Below are 26,185 nucleotides of genomic sequence, written 5' to 3' on the forward strand. Positions count from 1 at the left end.
ATATTATTTTATTTGGTTCTTCTGATTATCTATCTTCTTATCTGGTTAGGATTAGGGTTATTCAATGATCCGCAATGCTAGTGGGTGAATTATAGTATAGTATATAGTATTGGATAGTATAGACCAATTAAAATCTTTTTTAAAAATCTGATTAAAATGTCTCAATTTGTGTCTAAGCAAATTATATAAAAATATATAATGAATATATTTTTTTTGCAGTCGATGTAATTAGTACAATAGTATCAAGAGCTAGATAGTCTAAAGTAAAGTATGTCTTATGTAAAGCAGTTTTATGTGAAGTAGTCTTGTGAAGCAGTATTATGTTATGTAGTCTTATGTAAAGTAGCTTTATGTAAAGTAGGCTTATATGAACATAAAGAGAACTCCAATGCACAAATCGATAGTATTGTACTATTATTATCAATGGCTGGTTGCAATAAAAATGAACTCTGGTAGTATAGATAAATAAAAAGCTTTATTTAGATTTTTCCACTCTTTAATACAAGGAAAATAACCAATACCAATGCATATATTTATGTTTCAAGTAATTTGTATAACATAACCTTGCATAATTCGAATAAATTGTAATAATAACAATTGCATTTAAAACGCCATATTATTAGTAAGATCAAATCTAAAAACATACTAGCTAAGCACATAAAAAATAGTATACAGAATAATGTGAAATGTATCATTCTTATATTTAAGAATACATGTACACATGATAAATGAACGTTGTCTTTGGACAGGGAATACCTTACAATAAATGACAGCTCTATGTACAGTGATATCTGATGCCTATTCCTGCGTCCTTTTGAGCTTTCGTAAAGGAGACAACAATGGTAAAGGGAAATAATTTTGAGCCCTTACTTTCCGCGTCGCTGAAGCCCTTGTCACTCTACTAGAGCTGGATCATTAGCACCAATGTGAGATAGTAGAACAACGCAACAAGAAGTGTGATAAGTTGGGTTTTTAAGAGTGGACCCAGACTTCTTGTAGATTGTTTCGTTTGTAGGACGAATTCATACAATAATCCTTTCTTCCCAATCATAGAACGGGTTAAAATCATAAACCAGAAAAGTCAATGACTTGGTAAAGTTTTGTAATCAACACTAACAACTGAATTCCCAAATCGATACGCTTAGTAATCTTTTGTTTTTAAGAAACATCTTTAATATATATGTTAGGAAAAACTTTCACTTAACAAAAACACTGGTTTACATAGAAGATCTATAATTTGTGCCTTGGCGTACTCTTAACTTTCTTGTGTTGTGCATCTAAAGTCTCAGATCTCTAATTTGTAGTTATAGTTACATTTACTCTACTTTGGTTCTTCCTCAATTAATATTTTAGTTTAATACCTCTCCTCCCAATTGCACACACACACACACATAAACACACAAACATTGTATTCCTACCTGAATACAAACTATCAAATCAAGTATATTACATTTAATAAATATTATATGCATAGTGTTATTATAAAGAAATAATCTTTAAAAAATATTATTTAAGTCACAGTCATACAATTGATTATAGAAATATTAACATGAAAAACGAAGCTTATTTCAGTACTACAAAATTATTCAAAAAAAAAAAAAAGAGGCCTTGCTGCATGAAAAGTATGTGCATACAAACAGTTTAAGCCTTGCCTATCTAAAACACATTCAGAAGCTGGAATAGAAATACATGTACTAGAACTTATATTTCCACAATTAGCGCATAAATTACACTTTTATCCTGCCAGTTTGAAACAGAGTATAGATAAAGACAGCATGCGTTATATGAAAACAAAGTATAAAAAAACACACTTAAAATACACTTATTTACATTTTTCAATAGAATTTGTTTCATAAGATGATGGCATTCCCATTCACCAAATCAGCTGCCTGGTCATGCGGTATGCGCGCTGGACTGTCGTTTGGACTTGGTTGACTGTCCCGGGTTCAAACCCTGTCCGCTGCCACCCCCGTCGTTCTGGACTAGGAAATAAATTATCTTCAACTTGGAAGGAAGATCCGAAATATTTTTCAAACATTTTTACAAACATCTCCATACACTTCTGCACTCTCCGCCTGTTACTCATTATGTGTTGTCGTCTTCATAGACATCATCAAATACCTTATTGCTAGTCATGGGATTAACAACAAGTGGAGGGCTCGTTCGTTGGAATACTTTTAAACATCAAAAAACGCAATCATACACATACTACTCACACACCACATACATTTTATCATAGCATTTGACATTCTCAGACATATAAAACACAACATATACATTTTTTTTTTGTCATCTAACATTTATGCCACACATAAAATTGCGATGCATGTAACAATTCCATTCACACACACACACAAATATTTATAAAGTCTTGAAAACTTTGGTGTAGTAGTCTTCAGTTCAAAAAGAAATTTCTTGGAAATTAATCTTTAAAAAAAAAAAGAACCAAACGATGGATCTGAAATCAAGACATTACCGCAACATGAAACAAAAGGAAACATTTACTGTACGTTCCGAAACAAATTGAATGATCAGGTGACAATATTCAATTGTGCATACAATTATATCGTTCTGCAAGTGAGTTATACTTTTTAAGTTCCTTCTCTGCCCTTTTGGAGCTTTTCAAAAACAATGTCAAGGACACTCAATTCAAGTTCAATGCTGCCAACTAAATAGACACTACAAACAGAAGAACTCAGAACATTGGCTTTGGCCGCGTGCTATAAACATGCACACACAAATTAACATCAAACTTCACCAAAAAAAGATGTAAGCTTATCAACACCTTTTTTTTCTGTACACTGGAAACTTAAAAAGGCTTGTCTTTTATGGATATGCGTCCGTGTGTCATAATTTTAAATCAATACCTCTTAGCTTCTTCACGTATTACTCCAAAGTATTACAGAGTAATTAGGGCTCTCTGATAATTATTTTTTCTCAATGTTATGAGCCCTTTTTATACAAGTGTCATGTAGTTTTAAAACAGCAGTTGTTTTTCCATTAGTCTTCACCAACGTGTGACTAAAGAAAACTGAACATGAATGGAAAATTTAGCATATGGATGATAACCTAAAATGGGCAAGAAAATCCACCATTTAGACTAAGTGGACTTGACTTACAATACCCAGACATAACCCGGCTACAAATGCTGATCTGGTTTAGCTTGAAATACATTAATTTTGAAATGAAGAATGAAACCAAACAATGTGACTTATCTTTTTCTCTATAAAACACACACAAAAATTGTTTTAGTTCGTACTTTTCTTCTGGGCTGTTGTTAATGTAACATCCTAAGATTCGACAGTCAATAAAATAGTTTATTTTCAGTTATTGCCTAAATGCCAAGTCATTTATCTCAAAGTTTGGTGTCTTCGCAGTTTATGGGCGGTACCTCTGGAGCTGGGGCGTCATCCAAGGGGATAACCCAAGTGCTTTCTCCGCCATCCAGTGCACTTCCATTACTTGACCCTTTCTCTGCTATGTCCGGTTTGCTGGTGACCAGCTCGTCTTTCATGATTTGTTCGTCTGTGAATGGGCTCGGCGTCGCGGTCACGTGATGATGGTCATCTTCGGCGGTTCCTGCACGTTCCTGTGACATATGTATCAAGATATGTACATATATGACAGATATAAATAGATATAAATGGATAGGACTAGATAGATAGAGAAGAGAGAAAGCACCGAAGACGTAACTGCGATATAGTTATACTATTTGCCCTAACACACGCAATAGAATGTGTTTCATTTCATATGATTCTCGTTTTTAAATTCCGATTTACAAAGACGTTAAATTTTTTTTTTTTAAACACTTCAATTTGGTTCAAGGGCTAGTAAAGTATAGTAAAGTTCCCCTTTCAGACCTTGCGATCTATAGGGCAAATGATGTAAAGGTCATCTGTTTCTGTGGCCTACGGTTAACGAGGGTGTCATGTGGCCAGCACAACAACTATCGCCTTTACTTTTTTTCCCAACTAATGACAAGTACTCGTTAGCGCTGGGTGGACTCAGAGGCTCCCAAAGATACAGACATTCAAAATCCCACTTTACCAGATTTTGAACATAGCACCCCGGTTCGGAAGACAAGCGCTTTACCACTCAGACCCTCCCGGTTCAAGGAATAAGCTGACCTAAAAAAAGGACCAGATAACTCTTGTTCAACATAGGGGAAAAAATTAGACTGGAATGCTATGTCCAAATAAATAAATAAATAACACGATATTAGCTACTTGCACGATTCATTAGACAAATGACCAATGTTTTTTTTTAAATAAATGTATAGTGTCCTATATTTAAAGCATTGCTTTGTATTGATTCGAACCATTTGAATATTTTGTTTGGTGTAATAACAAATTATAAGACACATTTTCTTATGGATATACAATTTTTGAATTATTACTATTATTATTATTATTAAGATCACAAGTCGCAAAAATCGTATTTACATTAACTCCGTATCACTTCCTGGTCAAATCACAATACTAATAATATCATTGGCCTACAAGCTACACAATTACCACTTACCAGTGGCGTTAATGCGGGGAAGGGAGGGTGCGGGTCGAGGAGTTCCGGCCGCACTGGGTGACACATCAACAAAACTAAAATAACGACAGATCTTATTCTGAATGTTTGTTTTTTCAGGAAGGTTTGATGGGAAGATCGATACCATAACTGATCGCACCTGGTGACATCAGCCTTAGCGACGCCACTGCCAGTTACAGCGATGGTCCTTTCTTCTCAAGTCAAAAGTAATACTTACAACATTGTCTCCAGCATGATATGTTCCTCTCCTCCAGACCCTTGTGCAGATAACGCCAACGATGATGACAGCAAGGCAGACGACACACAGGGCAATGACGGTGATAAAGATGGGCGCGTTCTTCTCAAAGGAAGTCTGGGAAGCCTGAACCTTTGGCGTCTCCTCCTTGTGTTCGCACTTCTCACTGATTCTACAATATCCTATTAGCTTATAACTAGCCTGCGAAGTATCACAATATAAGAAGTTTAAAAAAACTACAATTCACTTTTACAGTGTTATGAAATTTGGGTGTTAGCGTGTTTCTGGTGAAGCATCCCATTTACTATTTTCCACATTCTCACAGATTTTGTTCATTTTTCACATTTGCACATTCTACCCTGTTATGGTTAAACTTCAATAACATTTTTATTGGTAATCAGAAAACGTAACTTTAGGTCTAGAATTATAGGAGAATGCGTGCTCTTTTTATAGAACACAAATTCCAGTTTATAAAGCCAAAAATTAATTAAATTTAATGTGGTCAAATCAACAATTAATTAAGAGAGGAAGAGTCGGAGTAAAATTATGGCAGAAAATGTGTTTGTACTAGGTGAATAGATCCTGATGTAACCACATTGCAGTTGAGGGGATAAATAAGTGAATAGATCCTGATGTAACCACATTGCAGTTGAGGGGATAAATAAGTGAATAGATCCTGATGTAACCACATTGCAGTTGAGGGGATAAATAAGTGAATAGATCCTGATGTAACCACATTGCAGTTGAGGGGATAAATAAGTGAATAGATCCTGATGTAACCACATTGCAGTTGAGGGGATAAATAAGTGAATAGATCCTGATGTAACCACATTGCAGTTGAGGGGATAAATAAGTGAATAGGTCCTGATGTAACCACATTGCAGTTGAGGGGATAAATAAGTGAATAGATCCTGATGTAACCACATTGCAGTTGAGGGGATAAATAAGTGAATAGATATTGATGCAAGAGAGAGAGAGAGAGAGAGAGAGAGAGAGAGAGAGTAAAACCTTTAGCTTAAAGTGATCTGTATTTTGTTTCAACTGTTTATTTGTGTTTTTACGTACATCTATCCTGAGGTTGAAAGCTGTGTATTTAATGTTAAGGTTACATTCATTTTTGTTTTAAAAAATGTGTTTAAATTATATTGAAGTTATACATTAAGGTATATTAATACGCCTACATCGATTTAGTTGGAATAGCTGTCTGGAGCAACAACCCAACGACCGTGAATCAACACACAGGCTGACATAATGAAACGAAGCACTAAAATTGTGTGCATGTCTAAATATCATTTACCATTTAGAACAAATATTTCTAGTATTATTCTCTTTTAATAGCCTACTATTATATTCAAACTTTTCTAGAGCTGAACGTGAAGAAGACAAAAGAAGACTAACATTTAGGGATAACATTTGTAAGCCTTCAAAATCACATTACAACAAATATATATATATATAAAGTTACGTACATTTTTATCCAAGAAGGCAGTGAGGTCCAGTCTGTCAAATACATTTGTAATACCTACAACATTGGAGTAGAAACATACAATCAATGATTATATATAGAAATATACAAGGATACAATGCTTATATTTAATGTTTTATTTCTATGAATATAGAAATAAAAGTAAAATACATACGATACAAATATATATATATATATATATATATATATATATATATATATATATATATATATATATATATATATATATATATATATATATATATATATACGACTAATACAAATGCAAGAAAAATGCAGCGATCATAACTTGACCTGCACGTTGCCATTGTGGATCTAACTATTGTCTATGACACGGTCAGTCGCGATGGCTTATGAAGCACTTTTCTCTAAGCTCAGATGTTCCCCTTCAAAGAGGTTCACCGTTGTTGGACAAAAAGGTCATATTATACACAACGATGGTCTCTCTTATCACTTCCTACTCTTTTTGATGCCTTCTTTGGGCAATGCTGGGTCCAATCAGGCAGCAACTGCACGAAGGCATCTACGTCAGGTTCTGCTTAGACTGTAATGTGTTGAACCTTCGGCCCCTACTGTACCACAGTAAAACAAAAGAGCTGGTTGTCACAGAGCTTCTCTATACCGATGATTGCACCTGACTTGCTCACACTGAACATGAGCTCCATCTCGACCTTAACAAATTTGGGTACGCTGCCGGCGCCGACCATGTTTCAGAAGTCGATAATACAATTTATCTATCTGAGAAGCACGGTATTTAATGAAGCTTCACTTTCAAGAGAAGCTTATAACCGTCTTTTGGACTCCTTCAAGCTAGAGTTTGGCAGAATGAATCGCTCTGCCCGTATGCAAAAAAAAACAATAATCAATCACTATGAAGCAGAGATTCTGTCCACCTTTCTCTACTGATCAGAAACATATGTACTATACAGAAAACTAACTAAGACTTCTTGAATGCTTTCACCAAAGTTCTATTATGAGCGTACGATGATGGCCGCACCACAAACAGCGATGTTCTAGCAATGCCAGTAGGACAGTGAAGAGGGACTGCTTATAATTCGACAGCTATGCTGGGAAGGGCACATATCTTGTATAGGGGACGGCGACTTATGCTAAAGCATGGGCGTAGCCAGGATTTTTTTCGGGTTTCAGGGGAGGGGTGATTTTTTTTTTAACTCAAAAATATATACTTTTTTTAAACTAAACTATGTGTACTAAATATTTTTTTAAAGGAGAGTCAGTTTAAATTTGCAAGAACATCTTTTTTATATATAGCATGCTTTTAGATAACATATTTTCATTCACATAAGTGGATCTTTATTAAAGCTTTCGAAAAAATGTAGGAGCCTCCGCAAACAATCCATCCTTAGGGCCGCCACATAGAAACGCTTGTGAAAAAAAATAAACATTCAAATAAAATATATATTTGTTAATCTATCTTTGATACAATTTCTATAAAAAAAAACACAAAGTTTTGTGGGGTGTGGGGATGATCAAGGAGATACAGAGATCATTTTTTTTTTACAAAATACCACAAAATGTTTTTTTTTTCCTTAAGGGAGACAATGAAAATAAAAGAAACAACATTAAGTTAATTAACAAGATAAGTAATCTCCCTTTCCCCCTCTACCAACATTGCACTAGTTACTTATTATTCCAATTCCAAGGAGTATATTTACAAAAAAAAAAAAAAAGGGGCTAAATGATTAGGTCGTAAATCATATCTTAAATATGTCAATGAGAGACTGCAAGTTGTAAGCTGTAATACTTTTGGTTCAAACCTGAATAATAAAATAAAACTTTGGCGGTAGCCTGCCGCAAAGATTATCCTGCTATAGATAAATTATTGTACACTTACCTTCTCCACCTGAGGATGTGATTTTGACCATGACACAAGTTCTGTTCAAATAGCATGTCTCATTGTATTCCGAAGGAATGGTCATGTTGAAGAAAGCTTTCATGTTGCGATGTATTGAGTCGTTCTCAGCACGTCGGAAAAAACTAGTCATCAGGTGAACCAGGTTGATTGTGACATTCTGTGGACAAATAGTGGACAATCATGACTGAGATGTTCTGTGGACAAATAGTGGACAATCATGACTGAGATGTTCTGTGGACAAATAGTTGACAATCATGATTGGGATGTTCTGTGGACAAATAGTGGGCTATAATGACTGAGATGTTCTGTGGACAAATAGTGGACAATCATGATTGGGATGTTCTGTGGACAAATAGTGGACAATCATGACTGAGATGTTCTGTGGACAAATAGTAGGCTATCATGACTGAGATGTTCTGTGGACAAATAGTGGAAAATCATGATTGGGATGTTCTGTGGTCAAATAGTGGGCTATAATGACTGAGATATTCTGTGGACAAATAGTGGACAATCATGATTGGGATGTTCTGTGGACAAATAGTGGGCTATCATGACTGAGATGTTCTGTGGACAAATAGTGGACAATCATGATTGGGATGTTCTGTTGACAAATAGTAGGCTATCATGATTGAGATGTTCTTTGGAGAAATAGTGGACAATCATGATTGGGATGTTCTGTGGACAAATAGTAGGCTATCATGATTGAGATGTTCTGTGGAGAAATAGTGGACAATCATGATTGAGATGTTCTGTGGACAAATAGTGGACAATCATGATTGAGATGTTCTGTGGAGAAATAGTGGACAATCATGATTGGGATGTTCTGTGGACAAAAAGTAGGCTATCATGATTGAGATGTTCTGTGGAGAAATAGTGGACAATCATGATTGGGATGTTCTGTGGACAAATAGTAGGCTATCATGATTGAGATGTTCTGTGGAGAAATAGTGGACAATCATGATTGAGATGTTCTGTGGACAAATTGTGGACAATCATGATTGAGATGTTCTGTGGAGAAATAGTGGACAATCATGATTGAGATGTTCTGTGGAGAAATAGTGGACAATCATGATTGAGATGTTCTGTGGACAAATAGTAGGCTATCATGATTGAGATGTTCTGTGGAGAAATAGTGGACAATCATGATTGAGATGTTCTGTGGACAAATTGTGGACAATCATGATTGAGATGTTCTGTGGAGAAATAGTGGACAATCATGATTGAGATGTTCTGTGGAGAAATAGTGGACAATCATGATTGAGATGTTCTGTGGACAAATAGTAGGCTATCATGATTGAGATGTTCTGTGGAGAAATAGTGGACAATCATGATTGAGATGTTCTGTGGACAAATAGTAGGCTATCATGATTGAGATGTTCTGTGGAGAAATAGTGGGCAATCATGATTGAGATGTTCTGTGGAGAAATAGTGGACAATCATGATTGAGATGTTCTGTGGAGAAATAGTGGACAATCATGATTGAGATGTTCTGTGGACAAATAGTAGACTATCATTATTGAGATATTCTGTGTGAAAATAGCAGACTATCAGTATTGAGATATTCTGTGGGGAAATAGTGGACTATCATTGTTGAGATATTCTGTGGGAAAATAGTGGACTACCATGATTGAGATATTCTGCGGAGAAATAGTTGGCTACCATGATTGAGATATTCTATGGGGAAATAGTGGGCTACTAGGATTGAGATATTTTGTGGGGAAATAATGGGCTACCATGATTGAGATATTCTGTGGGGAAATAGTGGGCTACCATGATTGAGATATTCAGTGGGGAAATAGTGGGTTATCATGATTGAGATATTTTGTGGAGAAATAGTGGACAATCATGGTTGAGATATGCTGTGGGGAAATAGGGGGCTACCATGATTGAGATATTCTGTGGGGAAATAGTGGGCTACCATGATTGAGATATTCTGTGGGGAAATAGTGGGCTACCATGATTGAGATATTCAGTGGGGAAATAGTGGGTTATCATGATTGAGATATTTTGTGGAGAAATAGTGGACAATCATGGTTGAGATATGCTGTGGGGAAATAGGGGGCTATCCTGATTGTTGTGACCATATGATTTACATCCTAGTCGCCCTACTGTATTTGTTACACATTGCTTTCCTATATTTACAATCAAACATAACAATTTTACAGTTATTGATATATTAATATTTTTGGTTATTTTTTTCGTTTGTAGTGCATTATGGGCTACCGGTTATTTTGCTTTAAAATATAGAGCTTGTAAAATATATAAAACTATAATTTACTTTATTCATTTATTCTAGTTTTCCAAGCATATTTCGTGCACTTCAATAATCCCACAGACTATTTTTGACTGGTAAAGAAGAAAGATAACTCTACTTCAAGTCACTAGTGAACACTTGAAAGTATTTTATTTGTTTTTCTAAAGTAGTTTTGTGACAGTTCCAATTCATATTTTTACCCACAGACTGACATTCAACATTTCAAAACACAACATCAAACATCAAGAAGCAATCCTCTATAACTTGCACTACATCAAATATTAAGGAGCAAGTGTCAGTTTCAATACTTACAAACTATACAAGCTATAAATAGACGAGCGTTCCACATCTAGTACACATAGTATACATATACATTCGTTAAAATAATGGCACATATTTCCAGTCACGACTAGTCAGAAAAATTAAAGCTTCAAGATTTTAGCGATTTTCAATCAATATTTTATGTCCAGCCACTAATGTTTGTCTTTCTGGAACAAACAACTTCATTTTCTATATAAGCGAGTTTGAGGTCCACGTGCAATAACTGGACCTTAAAGGAACATTATCAAGGAACTTACCGGTGCTGGAGATCTAAATATCAGCTTTATATGTTCCACCATAATAACGTCATGTATAGAGGAAGTTGTGGATTTTTCAGTGGATGCCTTCGTTGGCATGATGCTGGTGATCACTCCTTGCGTGGTGGTAGTTGAGGTCGAGATAACACCTGATGTCGGCTCTGTCTCGGGTGCTTTTTCATCGCCCGATTGATCTGTGCTGCTAGCTTCAGAACTGGATGGGATGGAATCATTCGTGGTCAGTAGGTCCATACCCGTTGAAGATTCTTGTGTGGATGACATCTCCGGAATGTCTGTAGATATTTCACCTGCTGAAACTGGTAGCGGGGACTCACTTGCTTGCTTAGATGTTTCTCCAAGGAAGGTAAAGTTTTCTGTGACGTCTGATTCATATTGCGTTGAAACAATGGTCTCTGGGCTCGTTTTATCTGTTGACTCATTTTCAGCAGGCATAGGAGGAGGAATATCAGTCGTTGATGTCTCAGTTTCTGTCGTTGATGGTTGAATGAACTTTTGAGGAGCAATGTCATCTGTAGACATGTAGAGTGTGCTATCCTGTAGGGCACCAGTGACGCCACTTGTCATTTCCGACGTAGACTCTGAGCTCACCTCAGCAGTGCTGTCGGTGGAATCTGATTGGGATTCATCTGAAAATGATGTTGCTGGGGTAGATGAACTATACGATGGTGATTCTGTACTCTCATAGAAGGTCCCTGATGCTTCTTTAGAAGAAATAGCATGGTCTGTTGTACTTTCTTCAGCAATGACCGAATCTGATATTTCGTTTGAACTAAAGGAGCTCACACTAGATGTTTGAGTTGTTTCAAAATCAGATGTCATTTTAATTGTGGTCCCTTCATTATTCGCTGCAATAGTGGTTCCATCGGAAGACGCCTTACTGGTTAAACCTTCAGAAGATCCAACAGGCAAGGCTCCATCAGTGGATGTCTCATTGGTGGTACCAGTGGAAGGTGGCTCAATGCTGGTTTCATCAGAAGATACTTTAGTGCTACCATCAACAGAAGATGATTGATTTGTGACATCAACAGGAGCCGTCTCAGTGGTGGTTCGATCACTAGATACCTCACTGGTGACATCAACAGAAGATGTATCAATGGTTCCATTAGAAGATACATCACTGGTAAAATCAACAGAAGATGTCTCAGTGTTGTTTCCATCAGAAGTTGCCGTATTGGCGGTATCACCTGATGATGCCTGATTGGTGGTTTCTCCAATAGAAGATGTTTCACTCATCTCTAAGCCAGAAGTTGAGGCTTCTGTTACCAACAAGTTTGTAGTGCCTGTAATAGATTTTTTAAAAACTGTCACTACAATACATCATAAAGAAATGTATTTAAATTTTGTTTTATAAAAAGTTTTAAAGAGATAATAGTGATAACATTCTTTAAACAGATTCCTAGTGCGTAACACAAGTTCTAAAGACATTGTCTTTTTAATTGTATGTTTTCTTAAATTCTGACGTATAATTTGTTAGGGTACATTATACATGTACCTGTGAATTATTTGATTGTCCATTTCAGACATTGCGATTTCTTGGGCAGATGATGTAAAAGGTCATCTTTTTCTAAGGCCGACGCGGTTAATGAGAGTGTCATGTGGCCAGCACAACAACCAAACCCCTTTACTAATTCCAAACTAATGTCAGGTTCCCATAAGAGTAGTTCTCAGGGAGACCTAAAAAATCCCGAATATCAAAATCCCAGTCTTCATCGGAAAGACAAATGCTTTATCACACAGCCACCACACCTGTTAGTATTGTTAATATTAGATGTATAGCTTTGTAAAATGCAAAGATTTCATTTTACCAGTAGATGTATCCTCAGTATAAATTGCACCTGCCACAGCTTTGACTGTATCGTTCAATGTCTCATTGATTCCTGACAAGAAAAAACAACAACAACATATTATACCATGTTATTATGCTCCATATATGTATACTATATATAGTTATGTAACGGACATAAAAGAATATACCTACCTTGTGTGCAGACTGCGACAGAACAGCGGTCAATAGACTTGTGTAATTTATAAATAGATTTCCCACTGCACTTCTTTACTGACACTGGAGTCCTTAGAACACAACAATCGTACTTCCCTGAATAGAGAAAGTCAAGTCGTAATTTATTGATTAAATACAGGACATTCAGTTTTCTTTCACTTCGGTAGGAAACGGTTTTTCTTTGTATGTAAATACCAAGAGTTCATTACATTTAGGGGAATCTATCTATCTATCTATCTATCTATCTATCTATCTATCTATTTATCTATCTAAAGTTTTATTTTATAAAACTTATAACAACTCACTCTGTCTGTCTGGTAAAAAATGTATACACGTTATTTCTCCCTCACCCAATTTCGTATCTAGCTGAAATTTTGCGCAATTTTACCAGACAAAATAATAATCAATAAAAAAAAAACTTAGTTAATTAACTATTTGTAAGGTTAGGGTTTAGGGCCAGGATTAGTTAGTCATATTGTTTTGTATCTCAAACAAGGGAAAGAAATTGTACTTGACTGATGTGGTGGTATAAGTTTAATTAACCACCTTTATACTTTGTAGGTCATCGCTTTAAAGTCTTAAGCTAACAACAAATAAATATATAACCTTCTTTTTGTCGTAAGCGATTCGCTGGTTAGTGTATTGGCTAGAGGAGGATAAGGAGGCTTTAGCCTTCAAATTCGAATTCAGGTCGTTCATTTTTTTTCTTTTAAATGCATTTAAAAAGCGATCACCACAATACCCCCTTCTTTCTCTCCCCTACCTCTTTCCAACTGGTCCAGACAAGTGATAGGATGGTAGCGAATTGAGAAAGCTAAAAGCATGATATTGCGCTAAACAAAAACAATTGATACAAATATTTGTAATCACGCAGATTTTGTTTTGTTTTTTAAACAACTATGCTTTTAAAATGTTTTTCTTGTTTTCTCTGAGCCTAAAATAGACTTATCATGGTGGATTCCTGCCATGTTGTAAAGAAGAACTTAGAGAACGTTGCATCCTGTTGGTTTGTGTGTCTCGATTACTTTATTTAGTTAATTAATTTATTAAATCACTGTAGCTGTTAATCTTCCTTTGTTGATTTCTTGCCTGATATTTACTACAATATTCTAAATTTAAGGACGTAGGAAGCCACGGAGTTTAGCAATGTGCAGTCTACGTGTAGCCTGTGTGTAGCCTACATGTAGCCTGTGTGTAGCCTATGTGTATCCTGTGTGTAGCCTGTGTGAAGTGTCTGATTGAAGCTGCATGTTTGTACACAGACGTGAACACATGTCCTTTTACACACTTCAGCCACTTATATCTTCCAGTTGACCTCACTTTGACGGCATGGCGGCAAACACTTCCCATCTGGGTGCGGCTACTTTACCGCTGACGTCACACCAGAACTAACTTCGTACATGACCACATCGGCATTAAATCCTTGCCCGCCACCTCGGCACTCACCCGATACAACCCCAATCGGCAGTCACTTCCAAGTACATGCCTACCAACAGACCCCACAACTCAAGGGGGTAATTATTATATTTTCAACACGTTTCTAAAGCAAAAATTATATCGTTCTTACCTAAAACATTATATGCCCCACATAAATGAGCCTGAACGATAGAGCCATCCTCCGTAATTGGCTGACCAGACAGATCTAACCACATGCCGACTCGTGTCCCGCAGGCATGATTCTAGAAACATCATTGACATACAAATTAATTCACCAAAAAAATTAAATCACTTAAATCTAAAAGTTAACTAACATACACAACATTTAGCGAAATGTTTATTTTTGTTTTACGTATTTGAAAACATCTGAACAACAATCTTAAAGTGTTTGAAAACATCTGAACAACAATCTTAAAGTGTTTGAAAACATCTGAACAACAATCTTAAAGTGTTTGAAAACATCTGAACAACATACTTAAAGTATTTGAAAACATCTGAACAACAATCTTAAAGTATTTGAAAACATCTGAACAACAATCTTAAAGTATTTGAAAACATCTGAACAACAATCTTCAAGTGTTTGAACAGGGACACCTAGAATGAAGACAGAGACTTGGGAGGCTTGATGTGCTCCCTCGACCCATAAAGCTATGAGGGGTATAACATTTATGAAGAATTGTACAAATAGAGTTATTACAAAAGTAAAGTGTTGTAACATGGCTAAAGTTTAACAAGGATGAAGTGTTGCAACATAGCTAAAGTATAACATGGACAAAGTGTTGTAACCTTTCTGAAGTGTAGCTAGGATAAAGTGTTGCAACATAGCTAAAGTACAACAAGGAAACGGAGGAAAATGAATAAATAAATAACAAACAAAAAAAAAGGTTGAGGCGTTCATTTATGAACAGAACAAAGTTCAATACATTTCTTAGCATTCACTAGCTTCAATTTTCTTCAGTCTCAATATCTCGATGAGTGATCTGTGTTATCTTTGTGTGTAAACTCACCTTGACACATTGTGTTATACGTGTGTTAGCTTTGAAGGCGTGATCACCTTGGTACACTGTGTTATACAAGTGTTTGCTTTGTACGTGTAATCACGTTGAGACACTGCATTATGTGTGTGTTAGATGTGTACTCACCTTGACACACTGTATTATGTTTGTGTACTCACCTTGAAACACTGTATTATGTTTGTGTACTCACCTTAACACACTGTATTATGTTTGTGTACTCACCTTGACACACTCTGTTGGTATTTCGTTGTCCTCAGTTTTACTGAAACTGTACCACGTGTCCAATTTTAAGTTACCCTCGTCACAATGTTCTTTAGCGGAGGTCTGGTCATTATACACTGACCTCCATTGGTCATCCAATGACACAACATTAGTCCAGATCTCTGTACAACTCCCTGTACCTGTCAATTAAATGTGTACATAATCATTAAACTTAATTTTACTTAAACTAGAACTGGGAGGGAAAAAAGAAAAAACTAATTCGTCTTTTGACGTCCTGTCGTTAACTTTATACTTTATACTATGATAGTTTTTAGGTCATCCGGAAATTGCTGAAATAGTTTTTACTTTACCACTTAAGAACGAATGGAGGCGCGGTGGATTAGCGGTCAAGCTCGGTGTCCAGGGTTCAAATCCTAGTGATAACTGGGATTTTAATTTCGGGCGCCTTTAAGTTCACCTAGCTTTAATGGGTATCTGACGTTAGTTGGGGGAAAAAGTAAAGGCGGTTGGTCGTTGTGTTGGCCACATGACACCCTCGTTAACCGTGGACCAAAGAAACAGAATGACAATTACATCATCTGCCCTATAAATCGCAAGGTCTGAAAGGGGAACTTGACTTGACTTAACGAAACTATGAAAAAAAAAACAGCACTAATTGAAACAACTAACGTCTAGAAACAGTTACATCGACCCTTTGACGTGTCTATAATGTAAGTCTTTTTTTTTTAAATAAATTATTAAACAAACAAAAAATAAAAAAAGCCAATTTTAAAAAAAAATATTTTTTCAAAATCAGACAGTTTAGAAACCTATTTAGATATATATTTGGAAGAAAATTGGGAAAATTTAGTACTGTACTATAAAGTAGAATTTGGGAAAACATTTAAAACTTTTCTATTTAAAAAAATAAAGAGAGTTGGTAAAATGTAAAATTATCTATTAATCTCTTAAATTCACTTTACCTAATTCACTAATTTTCTATCAGACATTTGCTTGAAGCTTTTATTTGTTTTTTTGTTTGGTCTCGTTTTTTTTTTTTTGCGACCTTTTTATAAATCACACCGTTTTGACTGATCAATCATAAAAGATTTATTTAGTATTTTTAAATGTTTTTTAATTGGTTTCTACTTCCTTTTCTTTTTTATCAGTCAAAATCTTTTGGTCCGCAGGATATTTCGATCTAGATTTTTTTCAAAGAATAGTAACAGAAATATTTTTTGACTTCCGGTTTCAAGTGTTTCTTTTTTAAACTCACTGTTTCCTTTAGGAAGTCCGTGGCATGACACGATTTGTACGAAATTAATAAGTACCAGCGTCAAAAAAATTATTTTATTTTCTTAATGCGTGAAGTAAATTAATAGAAATATTTTTATTTGTACAAATACATAAGAATGTATGCCGTGTGAGTTGGCAACATGTGCATTAAACAGAGAAAGAGAGAGAGAGAAGAGAGATGTTATATGTGTGCCTTACGGTGAACCAAACCAGTGTGTGTATTGCTAGAGTTTGTCTCACTTCAAATACTTAAATATACATAGTAACATTAGAGTAATAAGTACAAGTGGCAAGTGATGGCTGGAGGCTGAAACACTGCTTGAAACATGAAAGTCAAATGAAAGAATATAGAAACAAATGCTGAGTCCAACATCAATCTTACTATTACTATTTACTTTACAACAATATTCAAATCGATCTAATTCTAAACCAAAAAATAAATGCATAAATCTAACGGAGATAGTGACAATATGTTCCCATTGCTGCATGACCATTACACTTCTATGGCAATGGGAAACATTCATGCTGATTGGTGAATGGTGGCTTTAGTGGAGGTATAGGTCTAGGTGAAATCCTAGGATGCTAATCTTAAGATGAAAACATAAGAAGCCCAAGAAAACACAGCTTTAGAGTGATGTGCACACAAGAAAACAGCTTTAGAATGATGTACGCACAAGAAAACAGCTTTAGAATGATGTACGCACAAGAAAACACAGCTTTAGAATGGTATATATTAAACTTTTAAAGCTTGTAATTTCCCGTCGTTGATCACTTAGTTTACCGTTCTTTTTTTGTCTCCTAATATATAAAAGGTAGGCCTATGTATGCAGTTTCAGTAATTCGTTAATTAGACTATCTACAAATTGCTATCAAATGAAAGGATCATTGTATATGATGGTTGAGTAGTTGATTATATGGTTCTTAACAGCTGACGTAACAGTTTAGTCAAGAAACATTAATTATTCCGCAAAGATATAGAGATAATTTTTTTTTGGTTTTTATTTTCATTTCTTTTGATACTTAACGTAAACGAATATATTCAAAAATACAGTAATAATATTAAGTGAGCTCTTTCACCCAAGATGCTTGCGCTCCATCATGGACATACGGTGGCAAGACCGCTCTACAAACAGCGAGGTCCTTTCGAACGCCGGTATGGACAGTATAGAGGGACTTCTTATGGTCCGACAGCTACGCTGGGCAGGGCACATATCTCATAAGGGAGAAGAACGCATGCCAAAGGCAGTCTTTTTTGGAGAGTTAAAAGGTGGTCGACGTAACAGAGGCGCCCCACGGAAACGCTTTAAAGACCAGCTTAGGTGTCAACTTGCCTTAGCTGACATAGAAGAGAGCATCTGGTTGCATGCGGCATTGGAACGAGACAGCTGGAGGTCACTCACAATATACAATCTCTAAGTTTGTATTGGAGGTTTGTGAATACAAAGGCTCTATATCGAACTCTAAAGAGAAAAACAATTGCTTTGCTGTTTCCATTGTTAGTTTTCATCGCTGTCATAAACAAAAGTTCGGATAAGAATTTGTACTAAATCAGGGCATGGCCCAATAAGTGAATGAAATCTTGAAAGCGAATGTTGTAATGTAATTATTCTGATGTGTAACCACGTGCAATGCTGCACTCCTCATTAATCCTCGGAATCCATGACAAGCCTTATTAATGTGATGTGAATAAAAACATCGTATCCTAAACCTAACTTTAAACAACAAGCTGAACTATACGAACAAAAAAAAAACGTCCTTTTACTCTTTCCAAATAGTGTATGGATGCCTGGAGGCGCAATTGCTGAGTGGTTTAACGCTTTGCTTCCGAACGGTGGAGGGGGCCAGGTTCGAATCCGTTTGAAGACTATGACTTTTAATTTTGGGAGTCCACCTAGCCCTAATGGGTACCTGTTATTAGTTGGGGAAAAAGTAAAGGCGGTTGAGCTGGCCACATGACACCCTCGTTAACCGTGGGCCAGATTCAGATGAAATCATCGGCCCTATAGATTGCAAGGTCTGAAAGGCGAACTTTACTAGTCGTGTATATGCGCTTCGGGCTGTTGTGACCAACCCTTTGCGCTTTCTTCCCCTGCAGGAGGCTTGGAGTGTGACGCAATAATCTTTAGTTCTGGGAACATGCTCCAACATTTATCCATCAAAACAAAATCAAGAACAATTCTTTAACCAAATATGTAAATTGTTTGCACAGAAAGTCTTTCTATTCCCCAACATTCCCTAAGTGAATAGGACAATAGTTTATAATTTATGCCAAACAAAAACAAAGAAAACGACGCATGTTAAAGAGTTTAAGTTTTTGTCATGAACCTACCGTTAGCAGTTATTCCATTTCTGGTCAATAAAATCAGTTGCACAAATAAGGAGGCAAAGGACACGAACACAGTTCTAAGAGAGAACACAAGACTCAGTGACGAAGCCATTCTCAGCGTCTTTCCTCTCAGACTCGTCTGATAAACTGGACTCTGGTTGCAGTGACGTCAGGGCCGTCGCTTCGAAAATGTGCAGTCCCCGCCCTTTTCTTATCTTTACTAATTGCCCGGCCAAAAAAAAAATATTTTTTTTCTTCTTCTGCGCGCTGGTTGTTTTTTTTCTCTTCCTATTCTTCTCGTTAAGACGAACACTTCAGGCGACTGTTGGATACAAGTTCCTCTTACCAGAGCTCCGTCTAATAGCAAGCAATGTCCTCCCAAGCAACTTGTTTTATAACTACCATACAAATCTGCATCCGTATGTTTTTAAAACTTCTTGTTTGTTACAAGGATACTTCAGACACTATAACTTTAACGCCTATTTACGAAAGGCTAGACACATTACGTAGTGGGAATGAATCGTTCTGAACTTGAAGTCTGGGTACACCCGAAGCCACCACACCATGGCCCATTGTGCATCCCTCTCAACTGACTAGTAATTGTTTTGTTGGTTATTTGTATAACGCCCCGTGAGAGCTTAGGTAGCCCCACCCTTGGAGTTGAGTTATTTCTAATTAGATTTATACCAGCGACTATTTCCCATAGTATACGCCTATTTGATACTATTTATATCATGTACAAAAATAGACACGAGATATAAAACGGGTATGGGAATGGTGGAGCGTGAACATAAAATGTGTATTTCTTTGTTTCTGAGTGTATTTACTTGTGGACATAAGAGTCCCCCTTGCTTCCTAGGGTCAGTTTAATGTAGAGAAACTCCACTGGGGCTTATTTTTATTTTAGAAAAAGTAGGACAAGTAAGTCTCGGGTGAGAATTGAACAGACAATGTTATTAGAGGGGGAAAAACAACAACAGTAACTTTTTTAAAATGAAAGAACAAATGTTCTCTAAATGTGATAATCATTTTTAAATAGACTGTTGAAGGTTGTATTTAATAGAGATTCAGAGGCTGGTCGTCAAAGGTTGTATTCTTATCTTATCTTAATGTAACACAGACGTTACTTCAAAAAAGAAGATGATTACGTCCTATGGGTAATGCATTTAGTTACGCATATTAACCAATGACCTAAATTCTGCAAAGTCACTGGTTTTCCTGGCTAGCTCAGGCAACCCATTCCATGCTCTAATAGCACTAGGGAAGAAGGAGTATTTGTACAAATTTGTCCTAGCATATGGAACGAGGAATGTACCCTTATCCTTGTGTCTTTCTGAGTATTTTATTAGATTTTGTTTTTTTGTAGTTAAAGATTATGGTTCAGAGGTTTTTGTATGATTGCTGCTTTACTTTTGAGTCTTCTATCCTGAAGGCTTTCTATATGTCTAAATTTAGTGATTTTACTAAAGGTGTTACTTGAGTGAAATGTAAATATTCTTTTGTTATGAATCTCACTGCTCTTTTTGGTGTCTTTTCCAGTTTCTTAATTTTTTTTCTTGAGTTGAGGGGTCCCAAACAGAGGATGCATATTCTATTATTGGCCTAACCAACGTTAATATTCAATAGGCTGTCAAATGTTGTTATCAATAGATTATGTCAGGCAGGTAAAAATTAAAACATATTTGCCTCAAGTAAAGAAAGTCTTGTTTTGCTCATCTGGCATTCCCAATACACCAGTTCTATTGATACGTGGGAAATGTAGTCTATTTGTCTCCAAGTTTGATTCCATGTTTTGTGTTTATGAAACCTAGTTCCCCATGAACACTTCAAAGCTAGTTGGAGAATGTAATAGCCATCAGATCTTCATCACTACCTTCTGAGAGCACTACGTTTTATAAGCAAGTGATTATGATGTAAATATCTTGAATTTGTAAAGAAAATGTATCAAGTGAACTTGGGCGACTACAATGTACGGTTCATTTTCATATTCTTTAGTAGTGTTAAAAACAGAGGGGAGTCTTAATTATACACCAACAGACTCATATATAGTAGATTTATGAAGACTTTAATCTTGAATAACAATTAATAATATATCAATAATAACTTCGTTTACATTCCTCCATTTTTTGATTCCTTTCTCTTTTTTTTTTCGCCTCCAGCTGATCGTAGTTAGCAGAGTATTTCACCATTACGTACACACACCTACACACACCTACACACACCTACATGATTTATAGTTGGCAACAACTATACATTCTCAGGAACGATAAACGCTTCCACTAACGTCACCGAGGTAACACTTAGTCGATGTGTCATAACACCTCCATGGAGTTGAGAACACCGCTGCCCACGTCGCACCTACTTATTATCTACTCACCAACTAAATAAGTATATCTACAAGAATCAGACCGCATCACTCACTCACTCTTGTCGCCCCATTGACGCACAGCGCCTACATCGAGATGCAATCAAAAACCTTTGATTTCATCGTCACCATCAATAATAAATAACAACAAACAAACAAACGCTATTCCAGAGGCCGCCCAAGAAAAAACCTGGTCCTACAACCGCTGGTCCAGCTGTCACGTTGTACCTGGGAGAGAGGAAAGAATGTTAACCTCTAGGGGACGCAATGCTTTTGAAAATGTCTACCTTCTGTCGTATACATCCATGACTGTTGTGTCATCGAGCCCTCAAAGTAGCAGGCCAAGAGGCATGCACATTTCAACACGCTTTACGAGCCACACCCGTGTATATGTGGCTGACCACTTTGGAAGGGATGAACACTTAAAGTCTTGAGACCAATACAACACCTTAGTGCAAGGGACAGCCGTTACACGCTGTGTAAGCAAATCACATCACAAGGTCATCTTACACTTAATGTAAAGTTTCCCTTTCAGACCCTACGATTTATAGGGCAGATGATGATACAGTCATCTGTTTCTGTTGCCACGGGATAACGAGGGTGTCATGTGACCAGCACAACGATCAACCGCCTTTACTTTTCCCCAAATAGAGCTGGGTGGACTCAGAGACGCTCTAAATATCTCGAAATGAAGAAATCCAGTTTTCACCAGGATTCAAACACGGGACCTCCGGTTCAGAAGCCAAGCGCTGTACCACTTGGTCACCTCGCCTCATATTCAAGTGCTGAAGGAAATTACGTCTGACCTGCCGAGGAAGGGTTCAAACATGGCGCTAATGCCTGACGTGTATTCTTATTACACTAAACAGGAGAGCTTTAGATGTATAAGCACACGGCAGACATTACAAAGGCTGGGGCGGAGGTCAGACGAAAGATGGCGGCTAGACAGAAACGATCAAGCAATTTGTGTTGCACTTTTTCGCAAATGGCGTTATCCGTTAGGAGCCTAGTTCCTGTGAGAGAACTTCGTTCTCAGATTTCAACACTGCCAGGTGGACAACGAAACAGTGGAACAACTCCTCAACAAATGCAGGCTGCTTGGACAGAACATCTAGCGACTAGAGTGACACTAGACACAGACCTTTTCATCTGCAGAGTACTTACCAGTGTACTCACCTGAACCAGTTCATATGCAGGGTACTCACCTGAACCATTTCATCTGCAGGGACTCACCTGAACCATTTCATCTGCAGGGTACTCACTTGAACCATTTCATCTGCAGTGTACTCACCTGAACCAGTTCATCTGCAGTGTACTCACCTGAACAATTTCATCTGCAGTGTACTCAATTGAACCATTTCATCTGCAGGGTACTTACCTGAACCAGTTCATCTGCAGTGTACTCACCTGAACCAGTTCATCTGCAGTGTACTCACCTGAACCAGCTCTTCTGCAGGGTTCTCACCTGAACCATTTCATCTGCAGGGTACTCACCTGAACTATTTCATCTGCAGTGTACTCACCTGAACCATTTCATTTGCAGGGTACTCACCTGAACCATTTCATCTGCAGGGTACTTACCTGAACCATTTCATCTGCAGTGTACTCACCTGAACCATTTCATCTGCAGGGTACTCACCTGAACCATTTCATCTGCAGTGTACTCACCTGAACCATTTCATCTGCATTGTACTCACCTGAACCATTTCATCTGCCGGGTACTCATATGAACCATTTCATCTGCAGGGTACTCACCTGAACCATTTCATCTGCATTGTACTGATCTGAACCATTTCATCTGCAGGGTACTCACCTGAACCATTTCATCTGCAGGGTACTCACCTGAACAAGTTCATCTGCAGTGTACTCACCTGAACCAGTTCATCTGCAGGGTATCACCTGAACCAGTTCATCTGCAGGGTACTCACCTGAACCATTTCATCTGCAGGGTACTCACCTGAACCATTTCATCTGCATTGTACTCACCTGAACCAGTTCATCTGCAGTGTACTCACCTGAACCATTTCATCTGCAGCGTACTGACCTTGACCATTTCATGTGCAGCGTACTGACCCTGACCATTTCATCTGCAGCGTACTGACCTTGATCTTGTTTTCATCTTCAGCGTACTGAGCTGGACCATTTCATCTGCAACGTACTGACCTTGACCATTTCATGTGCAGCGTACTGACCTTGACCTTGTTTTCATCTGCAGCGTACTGATCTGGAGGTAGCTTATATCTTTGTAAGTACCTTTGATGTTCTACTTGATATATTCTGCAGCTGTGTATCAAGGATTGGCCTCCTTGAGTCACACACGAAATAGCAAAGGGAAAACATTGTCTCTCGAGACGCAAAACGCCACAGAATTTTTTATTGAAGTGGTATTTTCTAGCATCAAACCGCTCTGGCGGAGGGTTTAAACTCAAAACCCCTTTGGATACGCTCATAGATTTTAGAGTGTGTAATTTGCTTTTTTTTTTATATTGCAGACCCCGCTGAAGAGGGGTTTAATCTCAAAACCCCTTTGGCTATGCTCATATAATTTTGAGTGTGTAATTTGATTTTTTATATTGAAGAGGAGGTTTATCGTAAATCTTGGAGGGGGTTTTAAAATCAAAATCTTTTTTTTTCCTTAGCTGCGCTTTTGGAATTTGGGGATTGTCGTTTCCATTTTTTTTTAGGTTTTGTTTTATAGAAGAGGGGGGTTTAACTGCAAATCAGTCACTAAATTCCGACCCACCCCTCGTAGGGGGGGATTTCATTTCGGGGGAGGGTGAGCCCGCCCCCCCCCCCACCTACGTCCATGTATATTATGTAAATATATATATATATACATACATGTATAAATAATATATTTATGTATATATATATATATATATATATATATATATATATATATATACATATATATATATGTAGGCCTATATATATATATATATATATATATATATATATATATATATATATATATATATATATATATATGTATGTATGTATGTATGTGTGTATGTGTGTGTGTGTGTTTTAGCTATTTATAATAAACTCATTAGTCATGAAACGTATACCCCAATACCCATCAATGGTGCACACGCTGGAGATGACAACATTTTTTGTCATTGTTATTTACTTGAAAATTGAGTCAAGAATATCACTGCGGCTCGATAGCGTGTAACGTCCTAAGTTAATGCTCGTATACAATCATATAAACATGTGGAAATCCACTGAGCCGAAAAGCTCTGTGCATAGCAACGCCTTATAAGACTGAAGCCCTCTAACGAAAGTTTAATCAACTTAACGACGCCATCCGATTTCGTGTGATGAAATTCAGCAGACGTGAGTAAAAATCTCAGGTTTTATGACCAATCATGTCATTGAGCTGGAAGACCAGTGACGTCTGCGGACACCTCCTGTACTTAATTAATGAGTCACAGGCACCATAGCACACAGAGATGGATAAAGCAGGGGCGGGGAGAGAGAGGGCGCTGTTCCGAGCTTGGTGCACTGTCACTGACCACATAGTTTCTAAGGGCTAAATGAAGTGGTCAATTAAGTTCGGCCAATGTGCTGAGTTGAAGCGTTGAAAGAAAAGAAACCCTTTCTTTCTTTCATGGTGTAAATATAGAGCTATGTTTACTCGTATGGTCTATTTATAGCGTCGCAGAGCTATCGTCTTTAATTTTCTCATCTGATACTGATAGAAAATATTTTCTTCCATTTGCTTTAACACCCAAACAATTTTCTCATCAAACTCAGAATCAATCTAAACTTCAAACGAACATGTGAAATAAAATAATTGTACAGCGCTTTACTATAAACAAAAACAAAAAAAAGAAAGAAAAACGTTTTGCTCACTCAATGACCAGCGAGTCATGGCGTCGTGCCGAATACATTCTGGTAACAATGCTCACTCGTATGTTTCTTCCATCTCTGGCAGCTGATAACGTGCTCACCCCCCTCACCCATCCCCTCTCTCTCTCTCTCTGACGGACAGACACACACACACACACAGTGTCCCACTCAAGAAAAAGAACGATAATGTCTGAAACAATACAGTACCAGATACTAAGACCTGGACAATAAGATGTGTGTGTGTTAGAGTCGGGGACTGGGGAGTGGGGGGGGGGGGGAGGGGGGATATGGTACAAGTCTGACCTGCCTGGAGATAGTACTAGGGGGGAATTTCGGGGGAGGGGGCGGCCACGCCCTGTGTCACATTGATGGAGGTAAGGAATTTATTCGAATGTAATAGAAAGAAAAAAGAGAGGGGGAGGGGGCGAAAAAAAAAGAGAGAAGAAGATATAAAAAAAGATGGAAAAAGAAAAGTAGAGAAAGAGAAATTGAAAGAGAAAAAAGAGAATGCCAAGGACGGAAATAAAGGAAAAGCATGATTGGGAAAAAAAAGAGAGAAAAATAGATTAAGAAAGATAAAGAGAAAAAAATAATAAAGAAAGAGAGAAGCGAGATTGAGAGAGAGCAAAAGAGAGAGACTAAGCGCTATTAGAGCATGGAGTGGGTGCCTTACATGCAAGACTAGATGCATGATGCGTAGGACG

General features: G+C 37.1%; 1 protein-coding gene across 1 annotated transcript; it reads right to left on the minus strand.

Moving 5' to 3' along the window:
• Positions 1-456: 456 nt before the first annotated feature.
• Positions 457-19,851, minus strand: LOC106077797 (uncharacterized). Its single transcript, XM_056026448.1, has 10 exons — positions 19,268-19,851; positions 15,664-15,842; positions 14,556-14,667; positions 12,968-13,084; positions 12,795-12,866; positions 10,969-12,269; positions 8,116-8,293; positions 6,244-6,296; positions 4,757-4,975; positions 457-3,589 (listed from the first exon to the last, which is right to left on the minus strand). Exons 1-10 carry the CDS (start codon positions 19,374-19,376, stop codon positions 3,356-3,358), a joined length of 2,574 nt encoding a protein of 857 aa, XP_055882423.1. The 5' UTR covers positions 19,377-19,851; the 3' UTR covers positions 457-3,355.
• Between the last annotated feature and the right edge of the window lie 6,334 nt (positions 19,852-26,185).

The sequence above is a fragment of the Biomphalaria glabrata genome, chromosome 4, assembly GCF_947242115.1.
Source record: "Biomphalaria glabrata chromosome 4, xgBioGlab47.1, whole genome shotgun sequence".
In the NCBI taxonomy this organism is placed as follows: domain Eukaryota; kingdom Metazoa; phylum Mollusca; class Gastropoda; family Planorbidae; genus Biomphalaria; species Biomphalaria glabrata.